This window comes from Aquila chrysaetos, chromosome 3 (assembly GCF_900496995.4).
Source record: "Aquila chrysaetos chrysaetos chromosome 3, bAquChr1.4, whole genome shotgun sequence".
In the NCBI taxonomy this organism is placed as follows: Eukaryota; Metazoa; Chordata; class Aves; order Accipitriformes; family Accipitridae; genus Aquila; species Aquila chrysaetos.
In genome coordinates, this window is record NC_044006.1 from 57,299,186 (window position 1) to 57,323,597 (window position 24,412).

The 24,412-nt window shown below is 36.5% G+C and overlaps 1 protein-coding gene across 1 annotated transcript in view; it reads left to right on the forward strand.

Moving 5' to 3' along the window:
• MALRD1 (MAM and LDL receptor class A domain containing 1) overlaps window positions 1-24,412 on the forward strand; it is a 296,114-nt gene that overhangs the window by 17,306 nt on the left and 254,396 nt on the right. The window contains exons 6-10 of the mRNA XM_041122748.1: window positions 1,637-1,789; window positions 6,244-6,401; window positions 12,880-12,972; window positions 15,206-15,413; window positions 23,312-23,458. Of these exons, the coding sequence (XP_040978682.1) occupies window positions 1,637-1,789; window positions 6,244-6,401; window positions 12,880-12,972; window positions 15,206-15,413; window positions 23,312-23,458 (759 nt within the window). The remainder of the gene's footprint in view (window positions 1-1,636; window positions 1,790-6,243; window positions 6,402-12,879; window positions 12,973-15,205; window positions 15,414-23,311; window positions 23,459-24,412) is intronic.

The following is a 24,412-nucleotide window of genomic DNA, read 5'->3' on the forward strand; positions in this document are numbered from 1 at the left end:
TCTTACAGTAGATGCAAGGTTGCTCAAAGCCCCGTCCAACCTGACCTTGAAAGCTTCCAATGATGAGGCATCCACAACTTCTCTGGGCAACCTGTTCCAGTGTCTCATCACCATCATTGTAAAAAATCTCTTCCTTATACGCAATCTAAATCTACTCTCTCTCAGTTTAAAACCATCACCCCTTGCCCTGTCACTACAGGCCTTGGTAAAAAGTCTCTCTCTACCTTTCTTATAACCCTTGCTTAAATACTGAAAGGCTGCAAGGTCTCCCCAGAGCCTTCTCTTCTCCATGCTGAACAACTCCAACTCTTTCAGCCTTTCTTCACAGGAGATGTGTTCCAGCCCTCTGATCATTTTTGTGGCCCTCCTCTGGAGCCACTCTAATAGGTCTATGTCTTTCTTATGTTGGGGCCCCCAGAGCTGAATGCAATACTCCAGGTGGGGTCTCTCAAGAGCAGAGTAGAGAGGAAGAATCACCTCCATCAACCTGCTGGTCACACTTCTTTTTATGCACCCCAGGATGCGATTGGCTTTCTGGGCTGCGAATGCACATTGCTGGCTCATGTCCAATTTTTCATCAACCAGTATCCCTAAGTCCTTTTCTTCAGGGGTGTTCTTGATCAATTAATCCCCCAGTCTGTTCTGATAGTGATGATTGCCATGACCCCGGTGCAAGATCTTGAACTTGGCCTTGTTGAACTTCATGAGGTTTACCTGGGCCCACTCCTCAAGCCTGTCAAGGTCCCTCTGGATGGCATCCCATCCCTCAGGCATGTCAACCACACCACTCAAGTTGGTATCATCTGCAAACTTGCTGAGGTTACACTTGATCCCACTATCTATGTCATAATGGAGATATTTAATAGTATTGGTCCCCGTACAGACCCTTGAGGGGTACCACTCATTACTGGTTTTCAGATGGACATTGAACCATTGAGCGTAACTCTTTAGATGTGACCACCCAGCTAATTCCTTATCCATCTCACTGTCCATCCACCAAACCCATATCTCTCCAATTTAACAGTAAGAATGTTGAGGGAGACCATTATCAAAGGCCTTACAGAAGTCCAGATAGATGACATCCATAGCTCTTCCATTGTCCACTGTTGCAGTGACCCCATTGTAGAAGGCCACTAGTTTAGTCAGGCATGATTTGCCCTTAAAAAGTTCTTGAAAATATGTGGTGACATATTCAGAAACTTTTTGGTTTTAAAAAGAAGTGTTCTGTTGCAAGTATTATGGAGATGCTGCTGAGTTTAACCTCTCAGAAGTGATTTTCCTGTAGCTATTATCTAGAAAAGTAAATAGGTATTTCATGTTATGACATGTCATTTTTTTATGTTTCCTGGCAATTCGCTTCCTTCTGCAGAAGTGAATTCATGAAGGTTGCAGTGACTGGCTAACATAAATAGCACTCCATTGCTCTGAAAGAAGCATCTGTCTTTAGGGAATGATTTTTTAAAACAGCATTGTTAAAGATGGCAGCCTGAAATACAAGACAGCACTCGGTGATACACAACGCTTTTGAAGTAACCTGAGGCAGAAATGTTGTCAAGTAGTTTAATAAGCATATGTTTCTAATGGGAAGTAGTCTCATAAATAATGGCTTCTTAAGAAGTGATTGTTTGTCTTTTAGCACCACAGACTTCCAGTTTTGAGCTTGGCATTTGTGAGTGGCATTCAGGTCAGCAGGCTGAGCCTGCCATGTGGGCACAACTGCAAGCCGGGCACCAGATTGCCTCCTGTTCCTTCCTGAAAGATTGGGGCAACAATACCAAAGGTGGGAAAGGTAGGTTAATGCACAATTACTACTTCTCATGAAGAATATGGTGCTTTTTAGGACAAGGTGGTGACCCAATGTAGAAACCAAACAAAAACGTGAAAAGTAATCATATGTATTTTGTATTTAAATCCTATTTTGTTTTCACCATTTAGAAAGGACACTGTGAGCACTCGTGCTGGTAAAACATGAAAGATTTTAATGTAAGAATTCCCATATAAACTACTAATTGATTTATTCTCCAGTTAATTCTTTGTATGATATCTGTGTAACAATTTGGTGAAATTAAATTAAATCCATCTAAGCCCACAGTCCTTGTTTGTGTTTTTTCTGTTTTGGTTTGGTTTTGACACTTGGCAGTTTTACTTGTGTAGTGCTATGTTTGAGCATACAGTCAGGAATTTCACTTTAAACCTTTAATTAGAGGAGCTGTAGAGAAACATTTATTATACAAAATAGTTTATTACTCTTGAAAACAATAAAACTAGTTGCAATTTTCAGAAGTAAGGAGCAGCACTTGTTTCTGAAGTCACTCTGTAGTGCTTGTCTATGGGTTTATGGGAAACACTTTTGAAAACTTAATGGATAAAAATGTCTAAGTGTTGTAATGTGAAATGGAATTGCCCTGCTAGCCAAGTGTTTGGCTTGTCTACTGAAACTGCCTTCAAAGGAGTTAAGTAGCACTAGTTGTAATAGTGTAATTTGTGATGTAGCTTTGAAGAAATGATAGCTTGGAGGTTACTGCTTGAACTTTGAGCCCACAGAAATAGAGTGCATCTCATTGATAGCAGCAGAATGATTGATTAAGTATTCTTTTTATTTTAGAAAAATTTTTAAAATAAATTTTAGCATGCATTTCAACACACTTGAGTAACTATAAATCAAATTATAATGGAATAGCAAGTGAAAGCTCTTGAGTGTATACGCTCTGTTGCGATGAATTTTTGCATGTTAACTTTTATGTACAACAGAGAGCATGTAGACTAATAAAGCAGATTTTTTTCTCTTTTTTTTTTTAAAAAAGAAAAGAAAGAAAGAAGTCACACCACCTTTCAATTTCCACTGGGATAGCTAAAAAAAAAAAAGAGACTTTTCATTTGATTTTATTTTGAACACCTCCCTGAAAGGTGGTATATCAGTACCATATCTTAACATGATAGTTCAAGGGCTAGTAATGGGTATGGATTTCCCTTTTATGGCAATATTGTGCTAACAGAGAAGATACTGAAATTCTCTAAGTGGTTTTTACAGGACCAGGTCACAAGCAATGTTGATTGAAACAGAACACGTTTTGAAATGTCTGTTGTATAGGTGCTTGGGCATTATTGTATAAATATGCACAGGTAGCTGAGTAGGCTGAACATATGACACAAACAACTGCTTGGGGACATTCCCTGTGCTTCCACATCATAAAGGAAAAAAGAAAATGTGGGAAGAAGTAAGTGTCAAAACAACACACAGAATTTAATTCATCATTAACACTGGAAAGTATTGAAAAATCTGAACTATGCTTTCTCACCTCTCAGTACATTCAGTATTTCTATTCATGCAGATTTGTTGAGCATAAATGAAGAGGTTGAATATTAACTAAAATTCTAAAAACTAAAGAAATGGTATGCAGACTGCAAAAATGCCATGCTTGAGGGCTCAAACTTGCAATGCAAATAGAGCTTGACTAAGCTTTAATTTCTCATTTTGATCAAAGTTTTCACTACTATAAATAGAAGACAGGTAAGAAACTAAATTATAAAGCAGAGGTCTAGACAATTATATTTATAAAGAAAGGATTGCTTATAGGCTTTGAATAAGTGTACTTTCCTGGTATTCTTAAATTTATTAAAATACTTTCTGTCTTTGGCAGACTTTTTTTCTTTGTTCTTTTATTGCTTCTTTTCTCCAGTGTTGTATTGTAGGCGCTTTCACTATAAATTTTCCTCTTAATTTCTCAAGTGTCAAAAGTTCTTACAGAGGTTTTATATTCCCCTGCAATACTGTTCAGAAAATACTTTGCTGTTGTTTTCATTACTGATATTTCCAGCATGCTATGTAGTTTCCATAGTTTCCTACATTGGATTGATCTAGTTTCCTGCATCTGGGGTAACACTTCTTTAATAAGAAACTAATGAAATCAATTCTCTGCATAATAAAGATTATGAGATGCAAAAACAAATCAAAGGAAGTGCCGTGGCTTTTAAAACCAGTGTTTCAGATAACTAATGATAAAAATCCCTCAAGTTTAAACATGAAAAACCAGCCAAATCGTTAGATTATGTGATTCTACTACATTACCCTTTTTTCTCTCTTTTTTTTTTTTTTTTCTTCAAGATTTCACCCATGACTTGTGAGTTCATGAAAATTCACCTTCAAAGAGTAGAAACAATGGCAGTTCAGATTTGACCTCCTCTTTCCTCAAATGGTTGAGTGGGAAGGTTGCAGGGCATTGGTTCAGAGACCGAACAGTTCTCTGCTGGGGAAGATAACTTGCCAGAAAAGGAGAGGTCCCACTCAGTGGCTTGGTTTTAACTGAAGGCTCAGTTGTTACTCTAAAAGCTAGTAGCATAGATTCAAAGTTGTGTAGTTTGTGAAATAAAAAAACCCATGGATTAAAGCAGAAGGAATCATAAAAGATTTAAGTCAGAAAATGGTTAAGATGGATCCATGCAGCTAAATATTTATAGGCTTTGAGTTTTCAGTGTAGCAGGACACCGGCAGGTTCACTAGCCCACCCCAGCTCTAAGAAGACACTCAGCAGTAAGTTGTAAGCTCTGCCTCTGGTTGGGCTCCATTGCAGTCCGTGGCTGATCTTTCCGCAGGCCTCCAAGATTTTGCTTATGACAGACAAAATTTTTCCTCAAAACTGGAAGAAACAAGACTGTCTATCTAAAACCTGAATAAGCAGCCACGTGGGGAAAATAAAAGGCTTTATGGAAAGATAATAAAACACACTCATCTCTGTGACTTGGTAGCCCTACTACCACATTGACAGGAATGAAGTAGCTTTTCTGGGATTCCTGTTCTACTTCTAAAAACACGGGGAAGTTTGGCACTTCAGAAACAGAAAGTCATGAAAATTCAAGAGAACAAGATGTAAAGAAGGTCAGAGCATAAACACAGTAATATGCTATGCAGTGTATTGGAGTGAAAGAAATTCAGACTTTAGAGAAGAGCTGCAAAATTTGTTAATTATCATTAGGCTCAGAAAATAAAATTGGTTAGTTTTATAATGGCATCAGAGAATTCTGAAGTTAGATAAAGAACCAGTAATGTAAATTATAATATTGATGCATATGTCTCTTCTGCACAACGCAGTAGACATAGAAGTATAGATGCTTTGTTGATCTCTGTCAAACAGAATGTTGCGTTAAATCTATAATGTTTCCTTATGTCAAGGTTAGGGGCCATGGCATGAAAATACAAACCTAATTCCAATGAAATTGTGATCACATAATTCAGTGTAAAACATTGCATAACATGAAGAGTAAACTGACAACAAAAGGAAAACAATGTGGTCCCTTATAAAAACAATAATTTTCCTTGTGAAATGACATTTTCTCCCTTCAGCTTGAAATAATCTGTGTATCATCTGTATTTGACATAAGTTGTATTTAGAGACATGAACACAGAAACAGCAGACTTAAGACCTTTAATCAATCCTTGTTTATTATTTTAATAGCTGCTTCGGAAGGCAGCAAAATATTCAGTGACTCAGGAGGGGCAAAAAAGACCTGATATATTTAGTAAAAAGTATTTAGCCTTTTTATTTCTGACAAATAAAAGATACTGTTGAGGGCATGCAGTAGTCTTTTAGATCTCTGTAGGAATGCTTTTATAAGGGGCACTAGGTCAAGAAGAGCACAAGTTGCTTTTCTGCTTCAGATGGGAAAGCAATATCCTTCCAATGTTTTGTTGCAGCAATTGTGCCTGAGAAGTAAAGGCCTTGATTACAAGGTGGAGATACTACTGCCTCCTGTAGCTATAAGGCAGAATATTGCCCCCGCCACCTTCCTTTTTTTTTTTTTTTAAATTTTTGAAGAGTCTACAGAAATATTACTGTAAAAAGTGTATTTTCTGGAAACTGTAGCAGAAGAAGGAAGAAAGCCATTTCCAAATATATTTGTGATTAGGTATTGAATGGTTGTAAATGTAAGGAGGCTGAGCTGAATATGGGACTGCTTACAGCTTTTAACATGCAAAGTAACAACTTCAAGATACTATCAAACAATGTAATTCTTGGTTGCTGGGGCTATCTGTAAGTCAAATGAAGATGCATATCTATCTTTTTAATAGGAAACACTTACATGACATCCAAGTCATATCTTCAGCATGATGATCAGATTCTATTGTTGCTGGAATGGGTATGTGGTTTAATTACAGGAAAGCAGTCCTTATTTTCATAGACTGAGGGGAAAAAAAAAAAAAGTTTTGTGAAAAAGTGCACCTTTTAAAATTTTTTTATTTTTCAGGCCATTTTGATTGGTTAGAAGCTAATAACAACGCATTACATAAAAGCGCTTACCTAAACAGCTCCATGTGTCATTGCTCCAGCAAGATTTGCCGTTTTCAGTTTCATTACTCCGTGGCAGATAGCAGTGTTCTCAAGGTGGTACTGTTTACTAATCAGGTAAGAAGAAACATGCATTCATTTTGAAAGAGTAAAGATATGGCTGCCCGGGTGTTACGAGCCAAAATGCAAAGAAATATGCCTGCTAGCACATGCCTGCCCCTTAAGTTAGTTTGTGCAAAACGATTACTTGGTATCGTTCCACTGATCTATGCAATTGTAAAACCTGGGTATTTGCCATCTCAGCTATAAACTAATTTGATGGGTGAATGTTCTGCAGTAAGACTTCAAGGACAAACCCCTTCTATTACTGAATTAAATAATTTGGGGATTTCAGGGGGGAAATCTATAGTAACAGATTTTCTAGCCTTCCTCCTGTTCTGGAATTAGGAAAATAAGTGCTTTTCTCTATAGAGACATAGAAAAAAACAAAAGTTGCTGGCTCAGGATACCTGGAAATCTCTTGCTTGGCCACCTGATTTGCTTTGCCCACGTTTTAGAGCAGTAATATTCCTATTCTTCTACCTATTAGTAGATAAAATAGCCGTGTCAAACACAAATGCCAGTTGAGCAATGATAACTATTTCCGTCTTTCTTACCTCCCTTGCCTTGTGGAGGCTTTCTGCGGTTAGAATGTTCTCTTTTGAGTGTCTTGTTTAATAACTTAATATTGATGCTATTGTACTGCTACTTAATGAAAGCAAGAGCAGTACAGCTGGTCTCATTAAGTTAATGGCTCTCATATCTTGATGTTGGAGTTGAATTATTATCAACCAACAATACAAGTTCTTAAAAAGACAGATCCACTTCATTCACAAAGGTAAGATGCAAAAAAACTGAAGTGTAACACTACCAAGGGGTCTAAATATAGGACCAGGTAATGGACATACCTTATTTCTTTCCCACTGTGTCTTCAAGTATTCATGAAAACAACTCCAGGCTCTTGCTCATTTTTCATTTATAAAAGGGAATAGTTGTATTTTTCTATGACCCATTACTGTATGAGGAAATTGTAACATAATCAGTGTTCTGGTCTGAATGCATGGAGATTTGTGCCATAGTACTTGCCAATAAATTCCCAGGTATGACACCCATGGCAACCCTGAGACAGAATAGGAATACTGATTGCAGTGGTTCACCTAAGTAGTGTCAAAAGATTTTTCTTTCCTTGAAAATAGAGCAAATTATGTGATTCAAAACCATGAGAAAACTGGCATTTGAGTTCCCATAGAATTGGGAGCCTAAATTGAATTAATTGATAAACAGTTCCTTACATATGCATTAGAAGAATGTTTTTGGCAGTTATTACATCAGTTCAGTCCACTCTGTTTCCATAACTGCTCTTAGCCCTTTGTTGTTTTAGTTATGGAATTTCTCCTTTAGTCAGAAGTGTATTTATTGCACATAGACTTAATTAAAGATGATATGAGTTACTCATACTGTAAAATTTGCCAGAAAAACTTCAGAAATCATCAGAAGCTTCTGCTGGTAGCTTCAAAACCAAAACTCTACAGACTTGTATTTAAGACTTCTTGAACTGAAATGAAGGGAGGAGTAGCTTTTACACATTTTGCTACTGAATCGTTAGGTTGTTTATGAAAAACAAATGAATCTTCAAAACCAGCCACATACTGAGAAACAGAAGTGAGAGACAACTGCTGGTTCTGACCCTGGAAGACAACAGTGCTGCTGTCCTGGAGACTGTCATTAAAAATAATCTCTCAATTGCATGGTCTGGTACTGTGCAGTTTCCCTGCACCCCCTTTTACTATTTTTATTGGTCTCTGAATAACTTCTGCTATGTTTCAACACGAACAGGCCTGATGCAAATGGAGACTGGATTACATTTAACGCACAGTTTCAGTACTGTTCTTAGAGGACAAGCACCACAGGTGTTGCAAATGTATCCCTAGCCTTCCTCACTCTTTCAACAGAGAGGCCAAAGATGAGTGAATGTGTTTTCTAATATAAACATTATGACATCAGTTGGAAGACAGAGAATTTAAATTGTTCTTGGGTATGAAAAAGGATAGGGAAAATGGACTCTTTTTGTCAACAGAAACCTATTGTTGATTATATTTAACTTGCAGTTCATGATAATCTGCAGCTTTTCCTCTTTTATTGCTGGTTTAGCAAAGTTGCTCTTCATTCAGTACTACTGCATTGATCATTTCATTTTTCTTTCCTAACTGTGATACATATGTCTTTGAACCTTGTGTTATTGGTTTGAAACTGTTTTTTGTATACTGAGATGATTTTAAATTCTAATGATGTCTGTTGGTGTGCTTGTAATTCCTCCCAAATTAGTGTTATCCACATTTTTTTATATTTTATTTTTCATTCCACTTTCCAAACAGTTAGCACTATCGTTATGCCAGGCCCTGGAACAGACCTATGCAGAGCCCTATTATCATTTTCTTGTAGTTTGATAGCAAACTATTGACAGCTCCTCTTTTAAATAAGGTCACACTCCTATTTGTATACCCACTTTACAGTAATTCCATCTGTACCAAATCTCCTCAATTTGCTTAAAAAGCGTCCCATGAGATTATGTTAAAAGCCCTAACAAAGTAAAGTAATATCTACTTTTTCAAGTCTGTTTAAAATGAAAAAAACCCAACCAAACCAGATTACACTGGCTGAATGTGACTTGCTCCTCATCAGAAGCAGCTAATGTACGTTTCTCACTTTCTAATTCTCTAGCTGCTTACAAGATTTTTGTTAGCAATCTGTTCCAGTGTCTTATGAGTTGTCAACTTTCAGCTGATTGGCTATAATTGCATAGTCTGTATTTTTCCCTTAACTGTAATGTATATCCTTTGTTCTCCCAGTTCTCTAGTTTCCCACACATTCTGCTCGGGTTCTCAGAGTTAGTTGTTGATAGTCAGATATTCCTTCCATCATGCAACCTTTCCTGTTTCCCTTCCAGTTTCAGTACTTCTGGCTTATATATATTTGTAATATTGTTCTATCTAGTCTGTGTTTGCATTCACATTTGGCAATATTAACTGTCTTACTAACATAAAATATTAACAGTATTAACTGTCTATTAACTGTCTGATAAATTTTCAACTTTTCTGTGAAAACTGAAACCAAAGACGGTGATGTTGACTTCAGTTTATCATTTGCCATTCATTACTTGCTCATTCCTCCCATTAAGTAATGGGCTTATACTTCCTTTTATCTTCTTAATCTTTACATCTTGTATGGCTTACAAAACAGATGGAGATTAAACAACAAAAGATAATTTCAACTGGTACTTGTATGTGCAGGCATATTTGTACCCCAACGCACTAAAATTTCTGTAAATTGTCGTGGTTTAACCCCAGCCATCAACTAAGCACCACGCAGCCACTCACTCACTCCCCCACCCACCCAGTGGGATGGGGGAGAAAATCAGGAAAAGAAGTAAAACTCGTGGGTTGAGATAAGAACGGTTTAATAGAATATAAAAAAAGAAACTAATAATGATAATGATAACACTAATAAAGTGACAGCAGTAATGACAAAAGGATTGGAATATACAAATAATGCACAGTGCAATTGCTCACAACTTGCCGATCGATGCCCAGTTAATCCCTGAGCGGTGATCCCCCAGCCCCCACTCCCCCCAGTTTATATACTAGATGTGACGTCACATGGTATGGCATACCCTGTTTGGGTCAGCTGCCCTGGCTGTGTCCCTTCCCAACTTCTTGTGCCCCTCCAGCTTTCTCACTGGCTGAGCATGAGAAGCTGAAAAATCCTTGACTTTAGACTAAACACTACTTAGCAACAACTGAAAACATCAGTGTTATCAACATTCTTCTCATACTGAACTCAAAACATAGCACCTTACCAGCTACTAGGAAGACAATTAACTCTATCCCAGCTGAAACCCAGCTGAAAGGACAAAGTGTTCAGCAACACTTTCAAAAACCATGCAAGTACACTCCTCTGCAGAAGTTAAAGGGGATCCATTAATCATTGTGGGGGAACAAATAAGCATTTGTTCCAAATTACTCTCTGAAATGAGAGAGGCAGGGACAAAATGATGAGTGCAGTTGCACAGCAGTGAATGTATCTGTAGAGAAATGTCAAAAATAATAAAAAAGTTGTATTTTATAAATGGAGTTGATAAGAAAAAGTCACGATTGTCTCTTCCATCCTTCAAATCTGAGTAGCATTATCTCAAAAAAAACCCATTGCAGGAAAAAAAGAACAATTCTTGCCCATTTTAGCTTTACAAAAAATTGTTTATAGATCATAATATATCAGAGTAAGGGGAATAGAGTGAAGGTGTTTTGAGCAACTGCTCCCCTGCATCACCAAAATAAATCTTGAGGGAAAGTACTGGAAAAGCAATACATTCAACATTTTAAAAGAAGGCTAGAGACACAAGGAATATGCTAGAGGGGTTAACCCATTTGTACCAAAGAGGTAAAAGAATCTGACAAGCAGGATGAATGCTACAGAGAAAACACTGAGGAAGGGAAATAGTATTGTTGGCTTATTAGAGCTGTATAAAATCAGAGGGTAACGTCTGTTGCATGGAAGAAAAGCCAGTTTAAAAAGTTGTTGCATCTGAAGTGATTTACAGCTTTCAGTGTAAAAAACAGCCCTAGAAGGTCTGGCTATTGGCACGTACACAGAAAACTCAAGTTTACTGCTACAAGTTTTTTTTTGTTAAAATAAATTTGGGAGAAAGATGGTCATGGGGATGGGTATCTAAGCTGTTAATTGAATGTGAACAAAATTATAGTATCCAGATGCATCCAATCAAATAAACAGCAAATGTAGAGTGTTCCCACAAGGTTTATAAATGTGTTTGGAGGGTTTGTATATGTATGTATGGGGAATACATTAACTAAAATATTTATAAAAGCAGACACTTAACCACAGACTATGGTTTTAACCTGCCATGCAGTTTGGTTCCTAGCATATCATCCTTCTCTGTGTCTTACATGGGGCTATTGTAGGCTAATAATGTTAATAGATTTTCTTTGAAAGCTAAATTATTTAGTAAAATGAAGCAAGTTTTGTGCAGTACAAAGTGTCCTCACTATTGAAAGACTTCTGCTGAATATCTATGACATGAACAAGTTGACGAATACTTCTATCCTACACTGATGCGGAAAATCACAGCTGACTTTTATTTCTGAAATCAAGTATGTCATGTGGTTTATCCAAATTTGATCTCTTTTGTCATTTAGTGTTTGGAATTAGGGTATTGGCTTGGGCCTGTCTTGCAGTTTTCCAAAACTGATCTTTGAACACATATTCAATAGAGATTTATTCTTCCAGCTTTGTTGATATGTCATAACAGTTGAAGCCTTGGTAGGAAAAGACCATAAGTAATTGGCTACTCATCACAAAACATATCAGTGTTGTTCTGCTAGCTCAGACCTCTCGGTCTATCAAGCAGTAGACAGCATCTTCTTCCACTTTTTTATATTGCAAGACAGGAAAAAAGATAACTGTCCTTGTCTATAGTATTGATAACATTTCACATACCTATCATATCCCCTTTTATTCATCTCCTGTAAGGTAAACTGTTTCTATCCTTTCAATTTCTCCCCATAAAAGAGACTTTCCATTTCTCCTATCCTGCTTCACATCTTTTTCTGAACTGCCTCTAATTCTGTAATATCCTCTGTGGAAAAGCTATGACCAGTACTTTGCACAGTATCCTAAAAGGGGTCTCACTGTTGATACTTGTAATGGTAAGTCTGTTTGTTATGTGTAGCCTATATTAATTTCTCCTGTATTTTTTTCTGTCTTTCTGGTTTTGTTCTATTTTGGAGCTGATTCTTGAAAAGACTTTCTTTAGGGATGTGGAGTTCACATTGCTACATTTCTTTTCTTTATACTGGCCTCAGCATGTTCCAGTTAGGATTATGACCAGGAGAAGAATAAGCATGAGCTGTTTTTGTCAGATTATTGAATCAAAAGGGCTTGAAGTGCTTCCATAAAGGGAGCCTTACCATATTACGCACTCTTGCTGTTATCCTTAGGAGGTGAAAATGGGGACTGAGGTAACTCAGAACATGACTAGGACTTGTTACATAGTACTCTGCTTGGTTGCTTTACGGATTAAAAAAAAAAAAAAAAGGTTTTTAGCACAGTTGATTGGGTAATTTTGGCAGACCCTAAATTCAGTTCTAAGAAAACTAAATCTAATTATAACACAATGTAATATAAGCAGTTATTATGAAAAAGAAACTAATGTGGAGAGCACCATGGAAACATGTTCTTAAATTCAGCAGCAACATGGCTTAATTTACATATTAATTCACTTTAATTCTACCAAGCCGACTCTTGATAATTACATTATTAGCCTGTTTAATCACAGTAAACATGTCTTGTTTTCTCTCTCTCCCATAGAGCTCAGTGCAAAGATGGCAAAAGAGCATATGAAGCTCTATTTCCTTACATAGAGCAACTTTGTATGTAGTGGTAGTTTGGCTAGGATATGAAAAGAGCAAGAACAAATAATGGCCTTGAAAATTTATAGAGGAACAAAAATTAGCTTTATAACGTCATATTCTACATTTTACAGGAGGAACATGTCTTGTGGGAAACCAACATCATGACTAAGAAGGAATGGGTCAAAGTGGATATACAGCTACCAATAGAGCTAGAAAAATTAAAGGTATGAATGAAAAAGGCACATGCTCAATTTTTGAAGATGCTTTACCTTATTGTTTGTAAAGCTCCTATGAAACTTAAAAATTTATTAAAATGATAAATATCTTGAAGGTTTTGCTGTTTTTCATTGCTTCAATGTGAGTAAAGCTCTGGTTATAGCTCAACAAAACATCTACACAAAAATCACATGTTGAAGCTGCTGGTCTTTAATAACATGCAAGAAAATAAATATAAATCTCACCACATTTTAGTTAGCCATCCGAGTCCATCTCAGGTGTTGCCAAGTCATTTAAATATAAATGCTATTAAGTGAGATGATGTGAATGATTTTCGTGGGATTTTAGTGAAATTATGTAAACCAGTAATTGTTAAACTGGTAATTGGAAGAGAATATCTTCCCCCTGAATTCAGGCATAAAGAAGAACGCAAAGTTGCAACTACCTAATTCTTAAATTAGTTTACAAGTTTCTATTTTAAGTAATTTTACATTTACATTTATTTTTCATAATTCTGTAAATAACCATCATATTTTAATGTCTCAACAATCAGCTGAAAATGTAATCTCTGTAAAAGGACAAAAAAACTAAGCCTGCTGCTGGAATTGACGTTTTGACATATATTAGAATGAATGCATTTCAGCAAGTTAGTAGGTTATAAGTACCTGTTGTTGCCTGTCTCTCTTTTTCCCCACAAGGACAGGTGTAGATAAACAAACAGATGTGTAATAAGACTATCTATAGTATCTAAAAAAAAACAAAAATAAAAGGCTGCTGAGGTTGTATGCATACATGTAGAAAGCTAAAACTATGCATTCTTGTACAAAGACAGCAAGGATCACTTGTACTTAGGGGAGGAAAGATACTATCTTTAACTATGTGACTGTGTAATGTTTTCAGCATAGCATTCTGCTGTTTGAACTGGTAGAGAATGGAGAATATTTGTTATTTTGAAGAAATTTTCTCTGGTGGAAGATAATGATGTATATTCTTATTTTGTAGAAAGAAAAATGCCTCTTGAGATTTCACTCCAACCTAATTCCCAGGCTTTGTGGAGTGTGTTAGACCCTTCTGCTTATGCCCCAAATCACGTCTGTTCTAGTTTCCTTCTGTTTTGGTGGATACTCTTGTCCAGCTTTCCTTCCGCTGTGCTTCCTCCCTCTTGCATATGACTACTTTCTGAGACTCGTGCTCTGGTCATGTCCCAGTCTGTCAAAACCCACAACTCTATTTTTGATTTGTGCCTCCAACTTCCGTGCTTGTCTCTTGGTGCTTTCTTTCACTGCTATCTTCATCTTTCTGATGAATCCAAGCTTGCTTCCTCCTGTTTGCTGCTTTAGCTCAGGTGAAAGAAACTTGGAGAGCACAAGTGGGGTAATCTCCTTGCTTTGAGAACAAGCAGAGCTGGGCTCCACAGTGCCCAGGAGCAAAAGATGTTCTTCTGAAACTTCAGTGCTCTAAATTAGCTTGTGTAAAATCTGGTCAGCGCAAGGGAACTCAGAGAGACAAATGCTCCGTGAATCTCTATGTCTATGTCAATAGCAGTAAAAAAAGCAAGGCCAGGGAACAGGCCCCAAATTGGTATGTGATAGTCCATATAATTAAAACATTAGCACAGTCCCTAGCAAGGTTTTGACCCAAGAAAATTGGCCATCTCCCAGACAGTGCCTGGAACAGTTCAAGGGTTACCAGCAGGCAGGGACCAATCCCACTGCATAGACTGGATGCAGCCATGTTATCTTAAGTGATGAAAGAGGTATCAGTTGTTAAGCTATGCTGTGCCAACTGGTGTCCGAGGGCCATCCCTAGCCCATTTTATTCACCTGTGAGTGTAACTGAAAATTTTTCTCTTGGGCATCTGTAAAATGAGGTTCTGAAGAGACTTCAGAGCAGAAGATGGAGTCTTTAGGATATTACATTTCAGGTGACTCTTCTAAAACACAGGGGCACTGCAACTTTTTAGCCAATGGTTATGAGATTATGAGTTTTTCTTTAAAATAGGCTTTTACTTACCTTCATTCCTGGAATTTGTCAAACCGTTTTAGGTGAAAATTTTCAGAAATTTCAACCTGAGGTAGTCATACAAAATTTTCAGTTTCTGATTTGAAATCTGTCATGGTTTTGTAATGGAAAGTATGCAGTGCTTTTTACATGTAGAACATTACTATTTTCTGGAAAAAAAATTATCAATTTCTCTCTGTTCTCTGTTAATATAAATATTTTAATTGTAACAATCCACAGCTGATGTTTAAAGGAACACTCCAGAGCAGGGCAAGTTTCGTTTGTCTGAATAGCATCCAGCTTTTGGACACTACACCTTCAGAGCCACCAGGTTTCTGCTCCTTAGAAGAATTCACCTGCACTGATGGGCAATCCACGGAGCCTGGATCAGCCTGTGACTCTCACCCAGATTGTTCTGATGGCAGTGATGAGGATCCAGCAGCCTGCTGTAAGTCAATTGCATTGCACAGCACACTGTGCTCAAGAGTACTGCAAAACCTAAAGAGGTCTATCCAACAAAAGGCTAGAAAACTTATTATTTATATGTTTCTTTCCCCCAGAATATATAATGATGTACAGGCTACAACAATGCTAAATAATAATAAATGCTATCTTCATAGCATTTTCTGCCATGCATTTTTATTCTTCCCATTGCTTTCTATTTCTCTGTCTGGCCTTAACACTATGTTTCGGATCCAAATAGTAATTTTTTAAGTATCTGTAGAAATGCAACGTCACATATTTTTGCTTAAATGTATTCCCTACATACAACATTTATAACTTCTACTTCCCTAATTTGAGAGGTACTGAAATCTGCCTTGGGATTTGTTGTTTGAATGCTTTTCTGCTTTAGATTGTCTGTGAGTTACTGTCAGAAAATGCATTAGGTGACATGATATTTGCATGGTGATACAAATCACCATACAAATTGGCTACAGTTCAGAAACTAGATCTTACTCATGATATTTTCAATTGAAGGTAACTTTGCTTAGAAGCCAGAGTTTCTACTGTACAATCAAGAGTAAAAGAAAATAATTAAAATTACCTGAAGATGTCTACGATAATTCTGAAACATTTTAGATCTCCATGTGAAAGTAGCTTTAGAGACCCTATTACTTCTAAAATGAATACGATACAGTGTACATCTATATGTATGTTTGCTTGTGGTAGTAACACTTAAATGTGTGTTGCACGTGAAAACCGTGCACATATTTAAGATAGTGGTGATGATATATATTGCTGCTGGGATGTGCGAATTAAAATTCTGTGTGTCACTCAAGATAGCAGGATGAAGAATAGTGATAATGTTTTATTTTTTAATTTCTTGAGAAGACTTTAGGAACTATTGGTGACTACGAGCTTTTTTTTTTAACTTGCAGTCTGAACCTTTAATCTTTTCAGTTATCTAAATAACCATGCAGGAGCTATCTCTGAAACATATAATATGTGCAAATGTTGAAATAACATTTTAAATAGGAAGGTTTATACTGTTTTATCTCTGGGTGGAATCTAAGCCTATGTTAAAGTCTATAGGGGCTTCCTTCCTGAAATCTGTTTTCCTTTTTTACAAGACTTGACCCTGTGCTGCTAGCTCTGTGTGTTCGCTGGTAGGTGTGCAGAGAATCATCTCACACTCTTTAGGAGGAGGAATGGAATGGAAGTGAATAATACTTTATAAATTGGACTTTATTTCTCAGTGATTTAGTGTTTCCACTTCAGTAACAATGTGAGGGAATTGTGGTGAATAATGACTGGGAATATAGAGGAATAATTTTAAGGTTTAAAAGGAGGATGAAAATAATTGTCGCAGTTGAAGGGTAGCTGTTAATAGTACTACACAAAGTGAAAATAAAGATAACTCTAAACACAGGCAATTATATTCTGCATGCAGTGCATTATACTTTCTTATTTTATTTTTACCCCTGGGCCTCAGACACCAGACATTGGCATTGGGCAACCAAAAGATTAACAAATAACCTAGATATAGTCAGTATTTTAGAGTTAAAGAAAAATCACAGTGGACTCTCTCTTGAGAATATTGCTTCTGTCATGTTCATGTGGATGGGTCAGAAAAACTGGAGAGTGGGCAGAAGAAAGAAAAGTCAGAATGGCGTGGGGGTCTCAACACTGTCCCTTGTGGCATCTCCAGAACTAGGGTGCTGGGGCAAGGACTGACAGAAGCCCAGCCAGTGCAAAACCCTCTTCAATAGCTCTGCCTAGTGCTCTACTGTCTGCTGCTGCCTCTGCAGATAACTTTGGTTTACCACGTGGCACTGATTGTCTACTAGCTCCTAGTGTATTTCAATTTAAAGAAAATACCACTCTCAGCTGAACCTGAGACATAGGGATTGTGTGCTTCACTCTGTGTCGAGGCATTCACAGGTTGAAGATGTATCATTTTGTTGGAGTAGTGCACAAAAGTATACTCATCTTCTCAAAAAAGGGTGAAAAAAGGTTCTTTTCTAAAATATAAATAACCCATAGCAGTTGCATGTTGCTTTGACTACTGGCTGAGAAGAGAGAAAAAAAAAAAAAGCCATCTTTAAAATAACAATAACTGTTTTTAAAGTTCGTCCATTTTAATGGCTAATATTGTCTTGGATACTTCACACACTCCTTCTCAGGAAAGAGGACCCTAAATGTGGAATTTAGCTCTTCAGCAGTTTGGTCAGCTTAGAAGATTCACCTTTCTGACACTTTCTGCAGTCTTGAACAAGAGAGACCTAAAGGGAAAATTATCCTTTATTTCTGTCCTTTGTTCTTTTCCTCCCATTATGTACATTTTCCACACGATCTTGAAATTGTCCTCCATGATAGTTAGAGTACACTACATTTATTCACATTAATTTTCAGTAAAAATCCCTATCTGGTACAATAATGCATATTTTAGCCTCTATTCTTCTAGATGTTTTAGCACCTATCCTTGGACACATCCTCAGTAGTTTCCTTTAATGAAGTACTCTCATGTACTGAAAGAGCTGACAGATGTCCATACTGAATGAAAACAAAGGCAGACAGCTGTTACTTAGCAATGTGAAGGATTTCCCTCTTTGTGGATTTTCTTTGCTTTGTTATAATGGGGAAAGAAAAATAATGTTTCAATTTGCTCATGTTAACTTGGCATGAATGGTCTTATAATAACACAATTTATTACAAGAACAAATATATATATATATGATTTATGATGCTTAAACTTTCTGTTTAATCTCTGCCCATTTATGTAAATATATATTTAAGTATATGAGACTTAAAAGTCTCAAAAATTTAGGAACTTGTGTAGGAAACACTTATGCACATGATTAGCCACCTTTATTTGAGTAGTTTTGTTGAAATCAATGAAACTAATGAAGTGACAAATTATGAAATTAATTTTTTCAGTATTAAATTCTACATTTTCATTGTCTTATTTGACATCACTTATTTGAGATCACTTCTAAATTTCTTATTTCACAGTTACTGACAATAAATTATCAAAACCTAGTTCATATATTCAAAACAGAGAAAGCGAGATACAGTACTTAAATAATTTGAAGGATTAAAAAGACCCCTTTTATGCTGATGCCTTTTCTTTATTTCCTACCTAATATAAAGGAAGTTTTGCACTGAATGTCATGCCAAATAACAAATATTTCAAGCACTATACTTACTCTTATTATACATTATTTATATGTAACATACACAATACGGATAAAAATGTCACAAATGAATCAGCAGCTTGCAATCCTAGCAACTTGGCAAGAAGTCGAGGAAGTGCTTGCTATTTTCAAGTGATATCACAGTTTGACACAGTAGTGTTTCTGGAAATTGCCTACTCATCAGCATTCATGTAGATTTAAAATGATTGCAGGGTGGGACATCCTACAGCTCTTTCTGAAAGAACATCACCTTCCATTTAGCCTAATTAGAAGCTTCCTTAAAACACCTGTCTAACTCTTCTGGTTTTAATTTTGCATCTCTACTACTAGCTTAAATATTCTCAGCCTTTCATAGGAGTTGCATAATTTATGAACAGAAAATATGTAGAATGAAGGAAACATGTATAATTTTAAAGCCGTGCACTTTTTACTGCATTTCATTTACAGTATAGCAATTTACAATTGCAAATCCTTGAAACCTTTTACAGCAGATGAAAACATATGTAAATCATTTTATTACTATTCAACTTTAAAGTAGAAAGAGCATTTTTTAGTCTGAAATGTTTGTTTTACTACATGTTTATGTGTTTCCCGTGACACACTAATTGTCTGGAATTGTCAGGATCTGTCCATCAATCTTGTATGTACGTGTGGAGAAAAAGAAGCTGCACCCGTATTATTTTCACAGACTTCTTCATTGCTTATGAACACTGGATAGCATTGCCTTTGTGTTTCACCAGAACAGTTAAAGTAAGTGTACCTCTGCAGACCCAGGGTCGACATGAGATTCTCTTAACACCACCAGTCTCTTAACCCTAAGCAAGGTAACCGAGCAGTTTCAGAAGGAGATGGGGCCATCTCACCTAAGGGACGAGCATGTTATGAAAGATCTGTCTAATGACTTATGACATGTGAAAGTTCAGGCTAGATGACCTATGGCCATCTGCGATCTTTCTGCATGAATCCTTTAACAAATTCTAGATAAATAAAACTAATCAAAACTGGTAGGGAATGTGCACAGATAGTCAGTAAGATGGTATATGCGTAACCCTTCCCTTTCCCTGAACACATGAAATGTTAGCCAGAAATGACAAAATATTAATGACAAAGTAATCACACAGAAGTGCTTTGGTAGCTGATCATACAGACAATTTATACCCCAAATTCCACAGGAGTTGGGGTGCTGCCACACCGAGAGAGGGCAGCAGGTCTCCTCATTCAATACTATTAGTCAGGGAAACACCAACCTGATGGAGGAACAAGCTGCGTGTCTCCCGTTGTGTTCATTTGATTCAGTTGCCAGAATAGGATTGAAAAGCTTTGTCCGGTTGAAGGCTACAAAGTTGAAGAAATGTTAATTGGCTGGTAACCCAGCCTAGCTGACAGGACTGCTTTGTTTTTCCCTCAGGAGGATCAAGAGGAGCTGGGATAGGTAGAGTAAGCTAGCCAAAGAAAAAACATTTCCGTCTAACCTCCCAGTGCTCTTGGAATATGTGCTTTGTTTCCTGCTTCTTTTTTTAAAAAACATGTAGAAAAATGGTTCATATGAATTGAAAAATCTTTCCAGTGTATTTTATGGCTTTAGTAAGCTTCACTTATTTCTTGAAATTTGAGGAGATGTGTTAGGGGAACATTTTTTTCTCCTGGTTACATCCCAGAGTCATTGTTTTTGCAGAACTGGTGTAATAATTTACTCCTTGACTAGTTGAGATATACTGATATGCCTACATGAAAAGGAAAAAAAAAAGATTATTTTCAAATTTGGCTTGTTATTTAAATGAATGCAGGTTGTTGTTTCCTTTCTAATTTCCTTTCTGTTTTGCTGAATTATAAAATCGATGAATATCCAAAAATGAGAATTAACTGGTTTTGCTTTTGGAATGTGGAAAATCTTTCTGCAGGCTGAATCTAGTGAAATCTTTGCAGTGAAATAAAAACCATAAGCTCTGATGTTAAGAGGTGCAGTAGGAAAGGACATAATATACCAGAAATATGCTTTATGTCTGTTTAACTTGCATAACTGCGGTATGAATCCTCAAAAAATATAGGTTGTGCAGTCACTTATTTTCTAACTGTGGATAGTGAAACATTCCCTATAATCAGTTGAAGGTTCAAATAAAAACGTAGAAAAAGCCTGTGAATAATAAAAATTATGCACTGTTTTGATGGGAAAGGAGCATCTCAAAGTTTATTAATGTTTGAGCAATGAAAAAATACACTGAGAAACTGTCTCACTTGGATTTGGGTTTCAGCCAAAGCACAGAACTTTTTTTTCAAGCTTGATTAAACATTCACAAGCACCCCTTAAGTTTTTAGAATTAAGTAGGGATAAAATTTAAGTCAAACTGTTAACTCAGATGATTTGGTTTCGCTCACATTTATAGGCTAGCTGTTCCCTAACATATTAATACTTTTAAAAATGAAGTATCACTTCTAGAAACTACATATGGTGGAATACTTGAGCTTGATAAATGACTCTGGCCCAGTGTCTCTGCACAACTGGATGTTTATATAGATCTTGTCATTTTTAAATGACAGGTGCAATGAAAAAAAAAAATAGTAACATCTAAATTACAGTCAACATTATCACATTTAGTGAACTGGAGCTGCATTTTTTTATTCCCCACTTCCCGCCCCCCCCCCCCCCCAAAAAAAAACCCCAAACCCCAAACCCCCCCAAACCTCAAAAGCACACTACCATGAATGTTCTTCCTACCTTTATAATTGTGTTCAGACTTGAATAAAGTTCGAAAAAATGACTAGGCAAAGTAATTTAATTTGGAATTGCATGGTTTTGTGTGTGCATGTCTCTTTGCTTGTATATTCAACCTAAAAGATGATGTTAATACATTTCTTTCTAAATCCAAAGTGTTAGAAGAAATTGTACTAGTGGCTACCAATGTAAGAAATGATGATTACACCAGGCTCCTCTCTTCCTGTTGACCATCAAAGGTAGTGATGGGCTCCGTCTGATCACGGCCTTACTGCTTTGCCAATTCTTTTAGTATCTGGTTTCCAAATGCAGATACAACACTCAGTTTTCACTATGAGCCAGTGAAAAACCCTGAGCCTGCTATTGAGCCACATTAAATGACAACAGATCTGGTGTAATTGGCACATGAAAAATGTTGTTCTTCATATTGTGATAACAACTCTTCTCATGGTCCTAAGTACCTCTAGTTGAAAGAAAATAATTAAAAAAAAATAATCCCATGCTAAATACCTTACTCAGCTGTAAAACATTAATCATTAATACCATTTTGTTTTCTCTTTCATATTTAAACCATTGTTTTAACTTTAGCCTGGCATTTTCCTTCCAGGATCAGGTTTTTATTTGCTTAGTATACAACAGAGTAAGTTCTTTGTGTCTCTGTGGTCATATATTGATGTCTTTTTGGATATTACTATGCAGCCACTGCAGTCAGCTTCCTACACAGAAGACCTTTACTAGGGTTTAGGGAGGCCAGAGGAAAGAGATGTTTAAGTAAAGAATGTTTGGTTTTTTGTGTCACATTGGTTCTCTCAAGACTACTTAGCTGAGGAAAGCACAATGCCTAGACATAGTATTAATTACCATACAGCAAAACAGCTTAGTCTTGCATATCAATTTGCATATTCTACCTTAATGTATTAGCAATTGAAGTCTAATTAACAAGGTACCTTGTCAAAAGCATGAGAATTCTGTAATTAAATAAGTTAACCAAGTTTCATGTTTAACTAATATACTGCACTAAACAGAAAAGCATGCTCCATTGAATTTTAATGTATATAGTGAATCCAGATAAGAGGTACTGATAGCTGTGATTTATTTTGTACCTTAAGATTTAACTGCTCAGATAACCTCTTTATATCAGGAAGACCTTTACTATGGAGCTCTACTGCCATGGTGCTTCAGCAAAAATGCATTTCATTTTGGTTTTGTACAATCTGAAAATTGGAGTAATATGTATAATCATGTCTGAGGCTGATATGATAGGATAAATGTGCCATGAAGTCTGGAAAGTGCCAAGTACAGTTCAAAAATAATGTTTACAACTGCGATAAGTGACCCAAAGAGTTAAGTGTAGTGCTTTGTGAAGCTGTTCTGGACTAGGAAAGACAACTCTCAGATTATACTATTTTCTTATCAAAATAATTAATTGCACTCAAGAAATGGAAAAGTATGTGATACTGTTACAGTTTAAGTTGGTCTAATCCATACCGACTGAGAAAATGGTCTTTTACTTGGCAAGAAAAATTTCTAGGAGACCTAAATAATTCATAAATTTAAATCTCATTTTCAAAAACAAATTAAGTGAAAGCTTAAGTATTCTTTGCCTTCAGTGTATTTAAAGCACTAAATACATTTGATTTTTTCCACACATTCATAATAAACTTTCCAGTAGAATTCATCTTTTAAAAATATATATTACTTTCATAATCTATCAGCAGCCTATGTACAGGTCTCATCTTTAATATGATATAGTTTATTGTCTTATAGGTGGTTTCCTTCATGGTTCTGAGTTTGATTAAGAAAGGAAGGGCCTGCCTGATCTGTCACCTGTATTCTAGAACTTTCTGTCCTTCTGAATAATCTGGCTTTCAGTGAACCATACCAGTGCTTCTTTAAGACTCCTTGTACATCCAAATACAAATTATTCATAGTTGAAGCATTAAACCATTGCATGAAATTCAACTTAATGTTCTCTTATTGTTGTTCTTCTTACAACAGCTAATTACACTATATGTGATTTTGCAACTGACCTCTGCGGGTGGAAGCCACTAAGCATAGGTGATACTGACTGGAACAGAATGAAAGAACAGGCTCCTCATGACAGGAAACTCCCTGGCAGAGGTCATACAACTAATACTGGACGTGGTGAGATTTATTATTGTTATTATTATCATTATGATTATCATAGTGCAGGTAAATTAGTAAGTTTTGTCTTGGAAAAATAGAGTGAGTGTAATATCCTTTGAACTGGTGTTCTTCCTTCAGCCCATAGTTGCCACACAATGCATTCAGCTGGAAAAAGTTTATTCCAGTAGAGGGCTGTTTTAAAGTATTTTTCCAAAATGAAAGCATTACTACAGCATACTGCATAAAACTAAAACTACACAGCATGTTTGTCATTGTCAGATAATGTTGGCAAATGTTCTGTGACTTTAATTTTATCAAAATGTATCTATTACACTGTTTGCTTTAAAATCTGGGTTATAGTCCAATACCCCTTTAAGATAATTTTTTTTTTAACGATGTACATTATCTTACAGCCAGACCTCCACACTTCTCTCCCATGTTCGTGTTAAAGGAATGAAATATTAAGTATTCCACCTGGAGCATTCAAAAGTAGAGGAATTCCAGGATTAAAAGTTGCCTGAGCAAACCCTAGTGGGGTGCGAGTATGTGTGTGCATGCTATTTAATAACTCTAACTGCACAGTCATGTGCCTTTTTTTCCATTGGTCCCCAAGTGATGAAGTGCACCAAAGTTGCTATTAACTTTCTCAGCAGCTATTCAATATTTCGTTTTATTGTCTCTGTAGGGTGGCACTGGATCTGCATTACTGCATTGTCTGCAAACATTACTGTGCCACAGCTTCCAAACTCTCACAGTTCTGAAGAAGGGCACCGATATGCCTGTGTCTTCCCCATGTGGGTTATTCTAGGTGCTGGTGAGATTTGAGGTGTAATGTGGTCATAATGAAGGCTGCTGGTAGAAACATCTGCTCTGCAGCCTAAGCAGCATGTTAAATTAGCCCATAAGGAACTATGTGCTGCTGCACTTAAGCTGCTTTGATACCTGAATTATTACAAGATAGGTTCACATCTT